Source organism: Salmo salar, chromosome ssa13 (assembly GCF_905237065.1).
Source record: "Salmo salar chromosome ssa13, Ssal_v3.1, whole genome shotgun sequence".
NCBI lineage: Eukaryota > Metazoa > Chordata > Actinopteri > Salmoniformes > Salmonidae > Salmo > Salmo salar.
Genome location: NC_059454.1, coordinates 74682369 through 74700525, shown reverse-complemented (window position 1 = coordinate 74700525; position 18157 = coordinate 74682369). Strand labels below are relative to the sequence as shown.

Here is an 18157-nt window from a genome sequence, read left to right as displayed (position 1 = left end):
CAAGCAGCCTTCATGTTCACAGCATTGTCTGTCACCAGTGCAAATACCTTCTGTGGTCCAAGGTCATTGATGACTGCCTTCAGCTCATCTGCAATGTAGAGACCGGTGTGTCTGTTGTCCCTTGTGTCTGTGCACCTGTAGAATACTGGTTGAGGGGTGGAGATGTAGTTAATTATTCCTTGCCCACGAACATTCGACCACCCATCAGCGATGATTGCAATAGTCTGCTTTCTCTATGATTTGCTTGATCTGCACCCTAACTCTGTTGAACTCTGCATCCAGCAAATTAGTAGATAAAGCATGTCTGGTTGGAGGGGTGTATGCTGGGCGAAGAACATTCAGAAATCTTTTCCAACGCACATTGCCTGTGAGCATCCGAGGTGAACCAGTTGCATACACAGCTCAAGCATGACATTCATCAGCATTTCTCTGACTACGTTCCTCCATTGTGTCAAAAAAACAAATGATTCCAGGAGGATCATGAGCTGTTGCTATCGATAAGATGTCTGATTTAATCATTTTCACCTCTGACATCTTTGTTGCATTCTTGATATATGAATTGGTACAGTATTTGCAAATGTACACAGCTTTTCCTACATTAGCTGCAGTGAAATGTCTCCACACGTCAGATAGTCCCCGTGGCATTTTCTTGTAAAGATTAGAAAGAAATGACAAAAAAAAAAATCCCATGTACAGATGAATAGTTAAGCAGTTAGATTAAACAACTCCTTTGTAAGATAAATGTTTTAAAATGAAATATGTATGGAAACAGGTGAATTAACACTCCTCAGTTATCAGGCTCAAGCAAGCTAAAACCTACAAGGTAGCAAAACTAACTAGCAGAAATTGTTAACAAGTTAGAAATGATTTAAACACACTTTGCTGTAGACTACTATTTACTAGTTAATAACAAAAAATGTGTCATATAAAATATATTCACCCCACCCAGTATTGTAATCAAAAGGTACCAGAAAGCATGTAGTCCTTGGTTCAGACAGTGTAGTAGTGTGGGCTCAATAGCATCTCATTAGTGTGCAAGATCTTGAGAATCAGCTGTACATGTGATGGAAGAATGCACTGTGCCTGCAGAGGGTTGCAATTCCATTGAATTGGGGATAGTTTAACCAAAATATGCCACAAGACCTAGAATTGCCTTATGTGTATCCCACAAAAAAGGTTCACTGTTATCAGCTAACTTTTTTGATGAATTTAAGCAAAATTCCCGGGCTTAACTTCCCATGGAAAATTTCCGGAAAGTTTCCCAAGCAGCAATTATAGCTGCAACCCAAGCAGCAATTATAGCTGTGAGTTTTTCCACACCTGGATTGTGCAATATTTGACCATTATTCTTTTCAAAGTTCTTCAAGCTCTGTCAATTTGGGAGTTGATCATTGCTAGACAACCGTTTTCAGATCTAATGTTTTATATGCTCAGTGTATATTTGGGCTTGTGGTTTAGGTTGTTGTCCTGCTAATAGCTGAATTCATCTCCCAGTGTCTGGTAGAAAGCAAACTGAACCAGGTTTTCCTCTAGGATTCTGCCTGTGCTTTAGCTCCATTCCGTTTCTTTTTTATCCTTAATGGCATACTTCAGGATTTTGGATACCATTTATTATGTGTCTGCGTGCAGTTTGAAGGAAGTTGCTAACTAGTGTTAGCGCAATGACTGGAAGTCTATGGGTATCTGCTAGCATAATACGCTAGCAGATACCCAGAAACTCCGTCATTGTGCTAACGCTACTTAGCATTGGCTTGCGAAACTACCTCTTAAATTCCTTCTTACTGTACACAGAGACACAAACATTTGACTGATATGATTGTTGTCGTGTTCTCTGATAAAAGTTGGATCTCCTCTCGACTACTCTCCCCCATCTCTCTTTTCTTAAGCAATATTTCCATCTTTCCTTTCAGATCGACGCGGTGAGTAAAAGAAGTAAGGAGTCAGAGGCTGCCTTCCTAAGCGTGTACAAGAGATTCATCGATGTCCCAGGTAAGTCTCAGCTCAACCGTGTGTGTGTGTGTGTGTGTGTGTGTGTGTGTGTGTGTGTGTGTGTGTGTGTGTGTGTGTGTGTGTGTGGAATAGAGAATCCACCACAGGGATTTCCACAGCAGCCGAGGCACCCTAAACAATTCCGGCATGTTTATGAGACACACGTCTCTTGCGCCACACACACACACACACTTCTGATTACTTTTCCTGATGTTCCTGAGACAATGTGCCTCCAGGAGCCAGTGGGCAGAGGGGAAAATGAAGGGATGGGGAGGACATTGATGATTTCAACACACTGACAGACGCACAGTCACTATTAATACCAGTGTTGTCCATGGAGATCTCCTGATCTCCTGTGTATTTTCCACCTAACTAAAGCACTGAGCGACTTCCTGGCTAGGCAGACTAATAGTGGGACAGTCAACAGGGGAGGGTGACTGGAGTATGTGTTAGTCTGTGACGGACTGGGACTTCTGAGCTCGTGTGTGTGTGTGTGTGTGTGTGTGTGAGGCTGTCTGGGAGCCTTGTCTGCCTGCAGTCCATTTTCTCCTTAGTGAACCTTATGGAAACGCATGCGAACACACACAGGCCTGTAGGAGCAAGCCGGCCTGCTTGGGGAACCACTTAGTACATGCGTAAATGACTGCTGTTGTGGTTTGGAGATCCCAGCCCTGCCTAGGATCTCTAAACCACACCACGCATTCACACACAGCTCAACGCCTACCAAGACAGACAAGCAGCACCTAGAGACCTTCGCCTTGGCTCCCGTACATCAGTCCGTGTTCCAAGTGTGTGTGTGTGGGGGGGGTCTAGGAATGTCTGTGTATTATCAGTGTAATCTGGAGCCTGTCCATTCTTGTCTCCACGTCTGTATGTCTGAGGATGAATGATCACTACTCCACTGATTATCTCATAGATGTGTGTGTGTGTAATCACACACACCTTAATGTCAGTGTGTATCCACCCCTTGGAGCTCTGCTGAACACACCAGGGAAAATACACACCCTCACACACACCCCTACCTGACTCTCACCCTGATGACACTTGGGAGTAAAATGTCAAAGTTGACAGGTGTCTCCACCTACTGTCTTCCCTCTCTAGCCTTCTCATAAAGCCTTAATATTCACACTGTTCTCACAGACAGCCCAGTGTTCTGCAGCAGGCTGGAGTGGCTGCACTGAGCAGTTGGCACTCAGTCTCACTCCTGCTCCGAGCACACACACACTCTCTCACTCACTCATTCACACACACACTCACTCGCCCTCTTCACACGCGCGCACACACACAGAACCTCGCCCATCCAGACAGTGTTGGTGCTGCCACTGCCTGTCTAGTGAAGGGACAATCTCCCAGTTATAAGTTCCAGGGAGGACAGGAAGAGAGAGATTCTGACACACACTGTAGTCAGTCCGTCTGTTCTGGAGAGAGTAGCAATAGAGGGGTAGGCACTGGGACTAGGCCGACTGAGACAGGCTAGATGTGATACAGCACTCATCACCATAATGTCACATTATGACCTTCTCTCCTGTCACACTGTAGGTCACATTGACAGTCGTTTTTTTAATCATATGGGGTCATTCAAAGCACCCTTAACGAGAGGGTATCATCATAGATAATATTGAAATGGAATTAAAAGATTAGTTCCCATCCAACCCTTCAAGAATGTCGGTACTACTGTAATTTCTTATGACCAGAAGTCAAAGTACGTTTTCACAATCAAATAGGGATTGGTGTAGCATGGGAACAGGCTGTCCATGGCCAGACCAGAGCTCTTCTATCAGCCCAATGTTTCAGAGTCTTAGATGAACACTTTGTGTTATGACGCAGGGTGTTAGAACAGCGCGCGCCGTTGTTGACATAACAGATCTTTTGATAATGCTGTGTGTCCTCAGCGGTTTGGCTTCTCCCTCCAAGGACGTTGTGGAGATAACTTGGCCCTTGTTTCACGTAACAGAAGGACTATCTTAGTGGGGAGAGGAGTTTTATCAGATTCACAATGCGCTGGCGTGTTTGACGTGGTGTGTGTGTGTGTCTTCCACAGCGCTTTCAGAAAGTATTCACACCCCTTGACTTTCCACAGTTTGTTGTGTTACAGCCTCAGATTTTTTTGGTCACTGCCGACACACAATACCCCATAATGTCAATGTGGAATTATGTCGGCCTGGAATATATGCTCTTATACGCTCCCTCTCGCTCTCGCTCTTCCTCCTTTTATATCCCATTGTTTACCCCTCTCTACCACTCTTTTCATATCCCTCCTCTTCCTCCCCCCCCTTTCCCTCTCTCTCCCTCCTTCTCTGCTCTCTCTCTCTCAGGGCCAGGGGGGCTAATGTAATCATATGATTACATAATTAACCCAGCTGTCTCATTAAAGAAAATCAACTGGAATTGGGGCATAATTAGTCATACGGCAATTAGCGGCCGCGTCGATGCCGGGCACTGATGAGGCCAGGACTGGCAGCGCCCAACGTGGGGGGGGGGTTAGAATACCCTGCCAGTCTCCAAATGCCTCCCTTAACCATCCCCATCACCACAACTTCTGACCTTGATTCATAAGAGGACCACAATCAGTCATTGACTTTTTCGAGTCATCCGCAATGTGTTTTACAGCTTTGATTTAATTCAGTTAATCAATATATACATTTATCAATCCACAGTTTCCACCACTGTGGGTGGTGCCATTGGCTGAGGACCTATCACAAATAGGCGCTGCAGTCAAGAGTGTAGTTGTGCAATATATGTTTTGCAAGGGTGTATATTATTTTCATACAAGCCCACTTCAATCTGTTTACAGGAATGTATTGTTGTCTCATGGGTTTCTCTGCCCAAGCCCCAAAGATAAGAAAGTCATCATCATTGTCCTGAATCCGAGCTATCGCCCCTCTTCCTATCTCTATTTTCCTCTCTCATTCATTCTCCCTGCCTCTCCCTTTCTTGCCCTTTTTCTCTCCCTCTCTTCGCCTCTCTTTATCTCCTTTGTCTGGGCTACTTGTTCACGTGACTGTGTGTGTGTGTGTGTGTGTGTGTGTGTGTTGCAACCACAGCAGCGCTGTCTCAGCACTCCTGCTCTACTCTGTACGAATGGGGGCAGCTATACATAGCTCTGCTGCTCTGGCACCCAACTCACACACACACACACACACACACACACACACACACACACAGGACTCATCATCAGTCAGCCTCACGTGACTCGCCCTGGCCACTCATGGTCACTGCCAGGGACACAAACCCCACAATACACCTTATTGTTGCAGTGCCTGGATTGATGTTTGAATGGAGTGAGAGGTTAGAGACAGAGAGATAGTGGTAGGGAGGGATGAATGGACGGGTGGGTCTTAGGATCTCCTCAATGAACCGATCTTCAAAACATGCTACACTAATACTAGTCATATATACACTAAGCTGTTCCACTTTGAAAGGCTACCCTGGTGTCAGACCTGTTTTGTGGATGTGCATAGCCCAACCCTGTGTAGTCTAATGATTAGTAATGTATATTGTGGATTTGTATAGTGATTAGTGATTTCTTGTGATTTGTGATGCATAATGATTAGTAACATAAGTGTCCTCTCCCGTCCCATCAGACCCTGTGTCGGCCCTGGAGGCTACCCAGCAGCTACAGCTGAAGGTCCAGAGGATGCACGACATCGAGACGGAGAACCAGAAGCTCCGCGAGACGCTGGAGGGCTACACCCAGGAGATCGCTGAGGTCAAGAACCACGGTGAGACTGAGACACACTCTTATTTGGTTTTATTTGGGTAGATCAGCTTTGATATTGCAGTTTGTGGCTTCTATCAATGTAATTGTCTGAAACATTTCCAATCACCCATATCCATTTTTATATATATATATATATATATAATATTTTTTTGTAATTTTTTTTTTTATTAGGTATATTTTCCTTCACATACTCTTTGTACCTACAGTGCATTAGAAAAGTATTCAGACCCCTTGACTTTCTCCACATTTTGTTACGTTACAGCCTAATTTAAAAATGGATTCAATTAATTGTTTTCCTCGTCAATCTACACAATACCCCATAATGACAAAGCGAAAACAGAAATACCTTATTTACATAAATATTCAGATCCTTTGCTATGAGACTCGAAATTTAGCTCAGATACATCCTGTTTCCATTGATCATCCTTGAGATGTTTCTACAACTTGATTGGAGTTCACCTGTGGTAAATTAAATTTATTGGACATGATTTGGAAAGGCACACACCTGTCTATATAAGGTCCCATAGTCGGTGCATGTCAGAGCAAAAACCAATCCATGAGGTACAAGGAATTGTCCGTAGAGTTCCGAGACAGGATTGTGTCAAGGCACAGATCTGGGGAAGGGTACAAAACAACTTCTGCAGTATTGAAGGTCCCCAAGAACACAGTGGACTTCATTTTTTAATGGAAGAAGTTTGGAACCACCAAGACTCTTCCTAGAGCTGGTCGCCCGGCCAAGCTGAGCAATCGAGGGAGAAGGGACTAGGTCAGGGAGGTGACCAAGAACCCGATGGTCAGTTTGACAGAGCTCCAAAGTTCCTCTGTGGAGAAGAGAGAACCTTTCAGAAGGACAACCATCTCTGCAGCACTCCACCAATCGGGCCCTTATGGTAGAGTGGCCAGATGGAAGCCACTCGTCAGTAAAAGGCACATGACAGCCCACTTGGAGTTTGCCAAAAGGCACATAAAGGACTCTCAGACCATGAGAAACAGAATTCTCTGTCTGATGAAACCAAGATTGAACTCTTTGGCCTGAATGCCAATTATCACGTTTGGAGGAAACCTGTTAGTATCACTACGGTGAAGCATGGGGGTGGCAGCATCATGCTGTGGGGATGTTTTTCAGCGGCAGGGACTGGGAGACTAGTCAGGATCAAGGAAAAGATGAACTGTGCAAACTGCGCAAAGGTGAAAACGTGCTCCAGAGCACTCAGGACCTCAGACTGGGGTGAAGGTTTACCTTCCAACAGGACAACGACCCTAAGCACACAGCCAAGACAACGCAGGAGTGGCTTCGGGACAAGTCTCTGAATCTCCTTGAGTGGCCCAGCCAGAGCCCAGAGATACCTGAAAATAGCCTTGCAGAGATAGTCCCCACCCATCCTGACAGAGCTTGAGAGGATCTGCAGAGAAGAATGGAAGAAACTCCCCAAATACAGGTGTGCCAAGCTTGTAGCGTCATACCCAAGAAGACTCAAGGCTGTAATTGCTGCCAAAGGTGCTTCAACAAAGTACTGAGTAAAGGGTCTGAATACGTATGTCAATGTGAAATGTAAGTTTTATATATACACATTTTGCACAAAAAAAATAAAAACCTGTTTTTGCATTGACATTATGGGGTATTGTGTGTAGATTTTGTTTTTTAAATACATTTTAGAATAAGGCTGTAACGTAACAAAATGTGGACAAATTTGTGGGGTCTGAATACTTTCATAATGCACTGTATACTGGACCAGAGTGATCAACTGGGTTTGAACCGGTGGGCCACAAAAAATGGTTGGCTTGCTGAGCTAAAGCCATAGGCATTAGCTCAGGGAGCTAACACAAGCATAGTTCACTGACCCGCTTACGATGGCAAAGACTCTCCATTGAGAGATTTATCAATGTTCAGCTGTCTTGGAAAGGGATGGAACACCACAGCGATCTGGTTAAGAATAGTAAAGTATATGTGCTATGTTAAAAGTTTGAAGAAGATATCATCTGTAATACAGATACCGTTTCAATGGCCGATGTGCATGGAGCTACAATTTTCAGAACCTCGCATCAAACGCCGTAAAATAGCTAACGGCTAACATCAAGTTAGTGGAGCATCAGTCGCCCCAAAGTCCTTCCATAACCCAAAAATATACTGTAAATACTGAACAAAAATATAAAAGCAACATGCAACAATTTCAACGAGTTACACTTCATATAAGTCAGTCAATTAAAATAAATAAATTAGGCACTAATCTATGGATTTCACAAGACTGGGCAAGGGCGCAGCCATGGGTGGGCCTGGGAGGGCATAGGCCCACCCACTGGGGAGCCAGGCCCAGCAAATCAGAATGAGTTTTTCCCCACAAAAGGGCTTTATTACAGACAGAAATACCCCTCAGCTGTCCGGGTGGCTGGTCTCAGACGATCCCGCAGGTGAAGAAGCCGCTTGTGGAGGTCCTGGGCTGTAGAGGTTATACGTGGTCTGCGGTTGTCAGGCCGGTTGGACATACTGCCAAATTCTCTAAAATGACGTTGGAGGCGGCTTATGGTAGAGTAATGAACAGTCAATTCTCTTGCAACAGCTCTGGTGGACATTCCTGCAGTCAGCATGCCAATTGCACACTCCCTCAAAACTTTGAGATGTCTGTGGCATTGTTGTGACAGAACTGCACATTTTAAAGTGCCCTTTTATTGTCCCCTGCACAAGATGCACCTGTGTAATAGTCATGCTGTTTAATCAGCTTCATGATATGCCACACCTGTTAGGTGGATCGATTATCTTGGCAAAGGAGAAATGCTCAGTAAAAGGGATGTACGTTTGAGCGAAATAAGCTTTTTGTGCGTATGTGAAATTTCTGGGATCTTTTATTTCAGCTCATGAAACATGGGAACAACAATTTACATGTTGCGTTTATATTTTTGTTCAGCATAGATCCTTTTTAATAATGGCTCACCTCCTCCATAGCCCCCTTTATGAAAGTAGCCCCTGGGCAGTCTTTTCAGGTGAAGCTCCATTGTATAGGCCTTTAAAGCCTTCACTGCTTTTTGTCTCCTTTTCAGAATAGCATGTGAAAGAAGAGGAGGAGAAGAGGGGATAAAGGGTGAGGTGGGTGGGGGCTGCCCTCTCTGTCTTTGGAATTCCCCTCCCACCAAGAGCTAATTGACCCAGCTCAATAGCGGCAATATTTTATTTTGCCATTGATTTTCTTTTTTCTCTCCTGTGCTCCGGCTAAGCTGCAGATCTCCCACCTCCGCGGTGGTGGAGTGGAGAATCACCCCCTCTCTCTCTCTCTCTCTCTCTCTCTCTCTCTCTCTCTCTCTCTCTCTCTCTCTCTCTCTCTTTCTCTCCCTCTCTCTCTCGCGCATCCCGGCCCAGCCGAGGCCATTGATCCCCTGCAACCTAAATGTTTAAAGTTCAATTTAACAGTTAAGGGGAAAAGGGCTCAGAGGGGACTCATCGCCATTGATTATGTGTCAGGGCTGAAACGTCGGAGTTTAAATCACCGCAGAGGAGGAGGAGAGAGAGAGAGAGCGAGAGAGAGGGAGAGAGACAGAGCACCAGCGAGTGAGCTAGAGAAAAAAAGGAAGACAAGACAAGTACGAAGTGGGAGGGAAACTGAGAGCTCTCAGTCAGTAATACACTGTGATCTCGTGATCTATTAGCAAGCGCAAGGGCTTTGCCTATACACACTCTGCACACGGTGGAATAGAGCCCCCCGTCCTTCTCCTACTTGGAGGATCCCTCAGACGCTCTCAGTGTTACTGACAATCCAGACCGAGCACATCAGGATGCTTATGGCTTGGTACCTAATATCATGTTGGCACTCAGGTTAACAGGTAAGAGAGAAACCAATCACTTACTGACTTTTTGAGTTTTCTGTCTCTCTGTCTCTCTCTCCCTGTCTCTCTCTCTCTCAGAGGTCACAATTAAAGCACTTAAGGAGAAGATAGAAGAGTATGAAGAGACCCTGAAGAAGCAGGCTGAGGAGCTGGGTCAGGAGGAGAGGAGAGAGGAGGAGAAGGAGAAGAAAGAGGGAGAGGATGGGCAGCTCCACAACAACCATGCAGAGGAGGAGAGGTAAGCAGGAACGCCCCCTGTAGCCTGTACCGTGCTCTACCACTACTCTGCTAGTGAGGACTGGCTGTGGAGGATAGGCTTACTAGTGTTTGCCAACAGACAGCGATGGTTAGGCCCAGACGGAATACCCTTACAGCTGTTGTCTGCATATTCAATCAATAGAACTATTATATCTTCTTGTACTATAGCAGCATTTAGTTAAATATTTCCATACTTCCATGGTGAACCAATGGTTCTCTAAATTCTGTCCCTTCAGTCGTCTGGCCTTAACGATGGTCAGTCTCCTATATGTTTGCTTTGTAGGTAAGTGGGTGACCAACTTTAGTTCAAATTACGCCCATGGCTCACTGGAAGGTTGTCAGATATGTCAGGGTTGGTGTGAAGGGCACTGAAACGGACTCCCTATCACGTTGACATTTACACTTTCATTCAGCACTGGAGCTGAGCCGATATTGAACACGGAATGAGCGATAACTGGCACACTTTGTTTTTTACATTGTTTTACCATTGTATTCCTATTGAACTTGCTCCTAATCATAACTGAATGTGAGATATCCCGATTTCAACTCGAACCGGCTTTCCCTCAATGTCACACAATATTATATGATCCCATCAGTGTTTCCTGATGGAGGCATATGCGGCCTTTACACAAGGATTTTATTGGGACCGACCAACTCTAGCTATAATCCCTTTGCACCGTAATACCTTTTAATTCACTGCTGTTTGTTTACTCCTAAACCCCCCGGCATGGATGGTAATACCGCACTGAGCCTCCTGATCATTACTGCTGCCAGACTGTCACTCACCGGACAGGGACACAGTTCTGCTCTGTTATCTGTTACGTCAGAGGGCAACAATACAGGCCATTGTAACCTGTCACCGCTGTCACCTTTTTTTACAAAGCCGCCACCGTAGAGCACGACCCCATTTTGCTACCTTGAAATATTCTGTTTCCTGGGAGGAAAAGAGAGAGAGAGAGAGAGTGGTCAAAATCTGCACAACCATTCCATGGGCCGGCTGTGTTGTGTTGATTCAGGGTCTTGCTGGGGGTTTCTGCCTGGCATTAAGTGGTGTTGCGAGTTGTAGTGACTGTAGCAGTAAGGACAGATTACAGCATGACAACTCTCCACAGGGCGCAGGGTCACGAGTGGTGGGCACTAAAATGATGCATATGGTGATTGGACACACTGCCCAACTCCCTGAACACTCTAGCATCTCACCAGCTCTGTTTTTAGGCCACACACTCTGGCCAGGTTGAGGAGATGTAATATCTGGTGGTGTCTCACACACTATTAAACCTAAATATAGAGAGACGGTAGACATCCCAGATTATAAAACCGTATGTCCCAAGCGGGCTCCCGAGTGGCACAGCGGTCTAAGGCACTGCATCTCGGTGCTTGAGGCGTCACTACAGACCCTGGTTCGATTCCAGGCTGTATTACAACCGGCCGTGATTGGGAGTCCCATAGAGTGTCGCGCAGTTGGCTCAGCGTCGTCCGGGGTAGGCCGTCGTTGTAAATAACAATTTGTTCTTAACTGACTTGCCTAGTTAAATAAAGGTAAAATGAATAAAAATGAAAGTAATAACCCACAGACAGAGCAGAACAGAGGGTGTCTTCACTATAATTTATCTATTTATTTATGTATTTAACCTTTATTTAACTAGGCAAGTCAGTTAAGAACAAATTGTTATTTACAATGACGGCCTACCCCGGCCAAACCCGGACGATGCTGGGCCAATTGTGCGCCGCCCTATGGGACTCCCAATCACGGCCGGTTGTGATACAGCCCGGAATCGAACCATGGTGTGTCTAGTGATGCCTCAAGCACTGAGATGCAGTACCTTAGACCGCTGCACAACTTGGGAGCCCCAAGTTATGCTACATTAGCCTTTTGAAATGCTGCTAAGCGAAAATGTTTCTTACGAGGTGTTGCTCAGCTAGCCTGTTCCCTCTCATAGCTAACTTGTATCTCTTCCTCTGTCCACACAGTCAACGACAGGAGAACCAGGAGTCTGCGGGGTCAAAGCTGGAGGAGGCCGACAGTAAGGCCCAGTCCCTACAGACAGGTAAACCGTTGCTAACCTTCTACACCCAGTTATAGTCTCACAGGCCCAATCCTAACTTGAGATCCACACGTATACTGTCCCAAACCTTTGTATAAATGCCCCAAATGTGGCACAGTTAAGGCTCGCTTGGTGTCAACACACTCCTCAGCTGGCAGTATGTCTTTATGTTGACCCAGAAGGTAGCATCAGATGGTGGATTCTCCTCTGTCTCTCTCTTTCTATCTGTCCAAGTGAGTGACTAATCCAGGCCTGTCAACACTGTCCCAGTCCCCGCCCTATGCAGCCTTCTCCCTGCTCTAGGACTGACAGTCCCCTGTCACAGCACATCAGCTCGAGTCCAGGCCCAGCCACTCACCCTAGTATTGTAGCCTGCTGAGGACAGAGAGGAGAGAGAGAGCTTATAGTATAAAGGCCCATGCTTAATTATGAGGTTTATGCTTAAAATATAATTTTATCACCATATGAAGTTGGTGGCCAGGTTGGCCAATCAGGCAGTAGATGGTTATGATGGTTATATTATTGTAGCCTAATAATAGATACCCTTTGAAATAGTACCATTTGGTACATGAAGATACTAACAATTTGATTGGGTATTTAAGAAATAGTAAAAACAAACTATCAGAAAAGTACTAACTACTAATATGTAATTTACTTACAAATAGCAGCTGTAAGAGGACTGTAAATTAAAGTTACCAAAGTTGTCTTAGGTTGTGAAACCTAAGATGTGGCTTTTCTAGAAGCCTCACCTCATGTAGCTGGAGGCAGAAAGGCCTCCCTCAGTCCTTCCAGGAATCTATAGAGGGCAGTATGTTAGGGCATAGCAGTTGTACTTCTTCCATCCAACCACCGCTGGTCTTCGTTCAAAATGCTTCATTTGTTTTTTCAGCACTTGAAGCAACTCAGGCAGAGCTTTTGGACCTGAAGAGCAAGTATGACAAAGAGTCAACATCAAAGTAGGTCCCAGTTCCTTTGATTCACGCTGTTGCATTTGTGACACACACACTCTCGAAATCCCCAGAGTCTTGGTTGCTGTGCGCCTTTGATTAGGAGATAAAAACCCTGTGGTTGCCATCTGCAGTAATTGCACCTGAATCTATGGAAAATCTGATCCCCTGTAATAACCCACCTCATTCTATAATCATACATCACATTACCCTTTCATACTCAGTCATGTTCTCTCATCTGATCCTAGATCGGTGAGCTGTTAGTCATCCAGCCCTGCCCACCCTGAAAGGAATGGAATATAATGCCTATAATTGCTCACCATAACGATGCTGAGTACAAAGTAGTCCCCAGGATTTATCACTGTTTGTCTCTATGATTCATATCAAAGTATTCATAATCGACATGGAGGCTTCTTAGCTCTCTTCAACCTGAATGAGTGGGAAGAGTTGTTGTTGTAATAGTGAGGAGTAGTACTCTGGGAGTAGTCTGGGATGGGTAGAAAATTGTTAGTTACAAGGTTTAGTGTGTATGTGTGTGTGTGTCTACTAAATATACTGTGGTTACATGTACTGTATGTACATACAAGTTGTGTGTGTGTGTGTGTGTGTGTGTGTACGCGCACGCCAAGGTTATTATAGTAAACTAAAACTAAAATAAAAAGTGGAATTATTTAGTAAACTGAAATAAAAATACAAACGAAAAACATTTGTAAAACTATAATGAAATTATTATAGCAAAATGTATTAAAATAAAAAACTTCATAAATTATGTTTACTTTTAGTTTTTTTATTCTAAACTTTGGGCAAAAATCTAATGGCGTTTTCAAGCTTCTGAATCTGGTGGGTAAATACTGCCAGTTGATACGCAAAAAATGTATGTGGATACCCCTTAAAATTTGTAGATTCGGCTATTTCAACCACACCCATTGCTGAGAGGTTTATAAAATCCAGCACACAGCCATGCAATCGCCATAGACAAACATTGGCATAGAATGGCCTGTACTGAAGAGCTCAGTGACTTTCAACGTGGCCCCGTCATAGGATGCCACCTTTCCAACAAGTCAGTTCGTCACAATGTCTGCCCTACTAGAGCTGCCCCGGTCAACTGTAAATGCTGTTATTGTGAAGTGGAAAGTCTAGGAGCAACAACGTCTCAGCCACAATTTGGTTGGACACACAACATCACAATGGGAACACCGAGTGCTGAAGCGCATAGCTCGTAAAAATCGTCTGTCCTCGATTGCAACACTCACTACCGAGTTCCAAACTGCCACTAGAAGTAACGTCAGCACAATAAATGTTCGTCGGGAGCTTCATGAAATAGGTTTCAATAGCCGAGCAGCTGCACACAAGCCTAAGATCACCTTGCGCAATGCCAAGCATCGGCTGGAGTGGTTTAAAGCTCGCCCACATTGGATTCTGGAGCAGTGGAAACGCGTTCTCTGGAGTGATGAATCACACCATCTGGCAGTCCCACGGACGAACCTGGGTTTGGCGGATGCCAGGAGAACGCTACCTGCCGCAATGCATAGTGCTAACTGTAAAATTTGGTTGAGGAGGAATAATGGTCTGGGGCTGTTTTTCATGGTTCGGGCTAGGCCCCTTAGTTCCAGTGAAGGGAAATCTTAACGCTACAGCGTACAATGCCGTTCTAGACGATTATGTGCTTCCAACTTTTTGGCAACAGTTTTGGGAAGGCACTTTCCTGTTTCAGTATGACAATGCCCCTGTGCACAAAGCGAGGTCCATACAGAATTAGTTTGTTGAGATTGGTGTGGAAGAACTTGACTGGCCTGCACAGAGCCCTGACCTCAACCCCATCAAACAACTTTGGGATGAATTGGAACACCAAGTGCGAGCCAGGCTTAATCGCCCGACCTCATTAATGCTCTTGTGGCTGAATGGAAGCAAGTCCCCGCAGCAATGTTCCAACATCTAGTAGAAAGCCTTCCCAGAATAATGGAGGCTGTTATAACAGCAAAGGGGGGACCAACTCCATATTAATGCCCATGATTTTGGAATGAGATGTTCGATGAGCAGGTGTCCACATACTCTTGGCCATGTCGTGTATCAATGTTTCAAATAGGCCTAGCTTTTGCATCACTATCACTAGTTAACAGGGAAGAGATATGAGGCCGAGCACTGAGAACAGCTTGTGAAGTTGCTGGAGCCGGTCGCAATCAACACCGACCAACTTAAAACTAACAGCAAGTCACTGTCTTGATCTGGTGCCGTGCCTTCTCAACCTTGAGGCACACTTGCAGTCAACTATTGTTGTAAAACAGTTGGCACAGGTCCTCCTGAAGTCATTGCGTGAGTGCTTCGCATGCATACTGAATCCTCTGGCAGCTATCTTCCATCCAACCCCTGCATCAGCTTGCCTGATGGACCCGAGTGCGTTTCTGGCACTTTGCTTAACAGAGATGGAGTCTTTTGTACTTCAGCAAATCAAAGAGTACAGCAGTGTAGCAGCAGGACCACAGGAAGATGCCAGCACAATGAATCGAGCAAGCATCTCGACCACCGTACTTCAGAAATAGCTTCCTCGCAACAAAGATTGTGTCTGAGGGTCAAACTGACTGGGCATTAAGTGTCCCGTGTGAGCTGCGGAAATACCTGGGATAGGTACAGAGTCACCTCTCCACTTCTGGCAGGCAAGGATGGTTGTTTATCCAAAGCTGTGCCCTGTGGCACTGGATCTGGTTTCTGCCCCTGCATCCCAACCGTGTGTGGAGAGAGAATTTTCTTTCTGTGGACAACTGTCATCAGGCTTGAGGAACCGAACGACCACCTATCTGGAACGCAGAGCCTTGAAGATAAACCAGAAAATCTTGTTTGGTTGAAAAGGAACACACACACACAAGCTGGCTGGCTGGCCGTGAACTAATAGAAGTGTTGTGTTGGTTATGTTTTTGCTGTTGCAGCTGTTTTTAAGAACCCTATTGGAAGGGGTTAGTCAGTGATGCATGTTTAATATTACCTAAAGGGAAAGGGGGATAGCTAGTCAGTTGTACAACTGAATGCATTCAACTAACATATCATGTCAAATGTGCCATGACTTCATTTATTTATTTTTTTCCTCTCTCTTTGTCAGATAAAGGTAAAGGTACTTGATTCTTTTTACATCTACTACTAAAGTTTTTTAAAAACATTGAATAGGTGTCAACCTGGCAAGAGCGTTTCCTTCCACCATATTTCTTCCATTAGTCTAAGCGCTTATCCTTTAAATCCAAGTCAGATTAGGATTGATTTATAATTTAAACCTAACCAAACCTATGTAATGGCTTAAGCCTGTGTTAGCATGGGCAGCGCCATTGTGGAGTTAAATGGCTCCTAGCATCCCGTGCGTAGGCTACTTTCTGTCCCTAACACTAAGACTGAAACTAAATCATATAAAAACGAAATAGAAATGTTTTTATCAAACTGAAGCTAAATAAAAACGATTAAATCAAATGCTAAAAAACGAACTGAAACCAAACTGAATTTCAAATAAAAATGTAAAACGAATAGAAATAAAAACAAATATTAAATCACATAACTATAATAACCTTGACGCATGCATACAGCTACTGTATGTGTCTCTATGGCGATGTGCCTATGCCCATACAGTGTACAGTACGAACTAACATGGCAGACTCTCTCTGACTGTAATATTGGTGTCTGTGGCACCGCCTGTGGTCCCGGGACAGGCAGTGAGGAGGCGGTAATTTGCGTGTCAGCCTGTCACAGTGGAATGCTGCCTGTTGCTGCGCCCAGCCGCACACCCACACTCCTCCTCTTGGTCTCGCGTAGCTATTTCAGGGGCCCTATCCCACCCAGCCAGGCTCCTGGAAGCAACTTAATTATAGCAGTGCTAACCAAATGAAAGGTGCTGTTGCCAGGCCATCTACGCAGATAAAAACACTCACACCCGGGTTGCTTTTGAAGTTATCCAAGTCCCCATGGTATCAGCCGGGGCTGCAGTGTCAGTCACACCTACACCGTTTCTGGTCAGCAGTGAGAGACACAGGATAGAGATGTATGTGTGTACGTGCTCGCGTCCTTCGGATAGAGAATGGGTTTGTCTGTGACCGTGTGTGTGTGTATTTGCGCATGCTTTGCATACTAACAATGTGCTCCTTGAGTTCAGTGCTTTCTGTCTAGCAGACAGTGCTGTCATAGTAAGTGTGTGTGTGTGTGTGTGTGTCACTCTGATTGTCTTTCAGAACTAGTGAACCTTGTCTCTTCTCGACGCTAAACACCAGCGCTGCTCTGTTTCAGAGGAACAGAACAAGTTCCCGCATTAGAGTGACAGGTTATTGCTGCAGCTCACTCACTCACTCTCACACACACACACGACTGTATCTTCTCTCTGAGCTGCAGATAGCTGACTCTCTCTGTCGTCCCCCCCCTTCCTTTCACCATGTAGCTGAATCTGGGCCACTGTATTCTTGTCCTGGAGTGGCCCTGCTGCACTGCAGTTTCTACCCACCATTCAATTCTCTCTGTCTACAGGTTTGGAGTCTGTGTTTAGAGTTGCCCTCTGTGACAGGCCAGCACTGTTGGGGCTGTAGCTACAGGTCTGGAGTCTGTGCTTAGTGGCGGTCTGTGACAGCTCGACTGCTCTGGGCAGATTGTCACAGTGTGGAAGTGCCTGGCAGACATTGGCAGTTTATCTAGACACTGCCAGTGTCTGCCACAGTGAGGTCACATGTGGTCTAGAATCTAGAGAGTATTGTGGGTAGTCTTATGCTGACCTGTCGTCTGGGGATGTTAACTATGGTTTGCACAAGGAGGTGTGTAGTCTATAATCTGGGCGTTTAGTCTTCTATAGTTCCTCATCCCGGACGAGCCCCCAGAAACGAATGCATCAATTTGGGGGCAACTGGACCTTGGTGTCTAGTGTTTTGCTGTCTCTCCCTACTCCTGGTAGAGTGCAGTTGGTGGTCAGAGAAAAGCACTGCTCTCTCCCAGGTGAGGCGAGAGTGGATTCTCCTGCTCAGGGCTTCCAGGAGACTGGCTCTCACCTCACACAGACAATCTCTCTCACACAGACAACCTGCCCATCTTTACAAAGACATGACTGAACTCTATTCCTCTCACCTGAGGGAAAAGGATACTGCTTCGTTGACTCTTTTGTGTTTCTTATCAGAGCAGAGAATACGTTTTTCTACCGGTCATTTGACCATCATAGTTGTTGTTTTTCCTGCCAACGGTGACATATTGTTGTGGTGAAGTTCAGGAGCATTATATGTGCTAATATATAACTTACTCATAACATATTTGTATGTAACTCTCAATATGTCTTCTCAAGTTACTTAATTCAATTCTGTGGCTTAGAGGTCTAGAGGGCTTTCGGCTAGTTTCTTGAAATACAAGGCTTCATTTTGTGAGTGCAGTGA

The 18157-nt window shown here is 45.1% G+C and overlaps 1 protein-coding gene across 7 annotated transcripts in view; it reads left to right on the top strand.

The window, feature by feature from the left end:
- Positions 1 to 18157, top strand: part of LOC106568027 (homeobox protein cut-like 1) — a 238969-nt gene that overhangs the window by 142099 nt on the left and 78713 nt on the right. For all 7 annotated transcript variants that reach the window (XM_014138033.2, XM_014138031.2, XM_014138032.2 and 4 more), the window contains exons 4-8: positions 1911 to 1989; positions 5574 to 5711; positions 9605 to 9764; positions 11756 to 11832; positions 12719 to 12785. In XM_014138033.2, coding sequence (XP_013993508.2) covers positions 1911 to 1989; positions 5574 to 5711; positions 9605 to 9764; positions 11756 to 11832; positions 12719 to 12785 — 521 coding nt within the window. The remainder of the gene's footprint in view (positions 1 to 1910; positions 1990 to 5573; positions 5712 to 9604; positions 9765 to 11755; positions 11833 to 12718; positions 12786 to 18157) is intronic.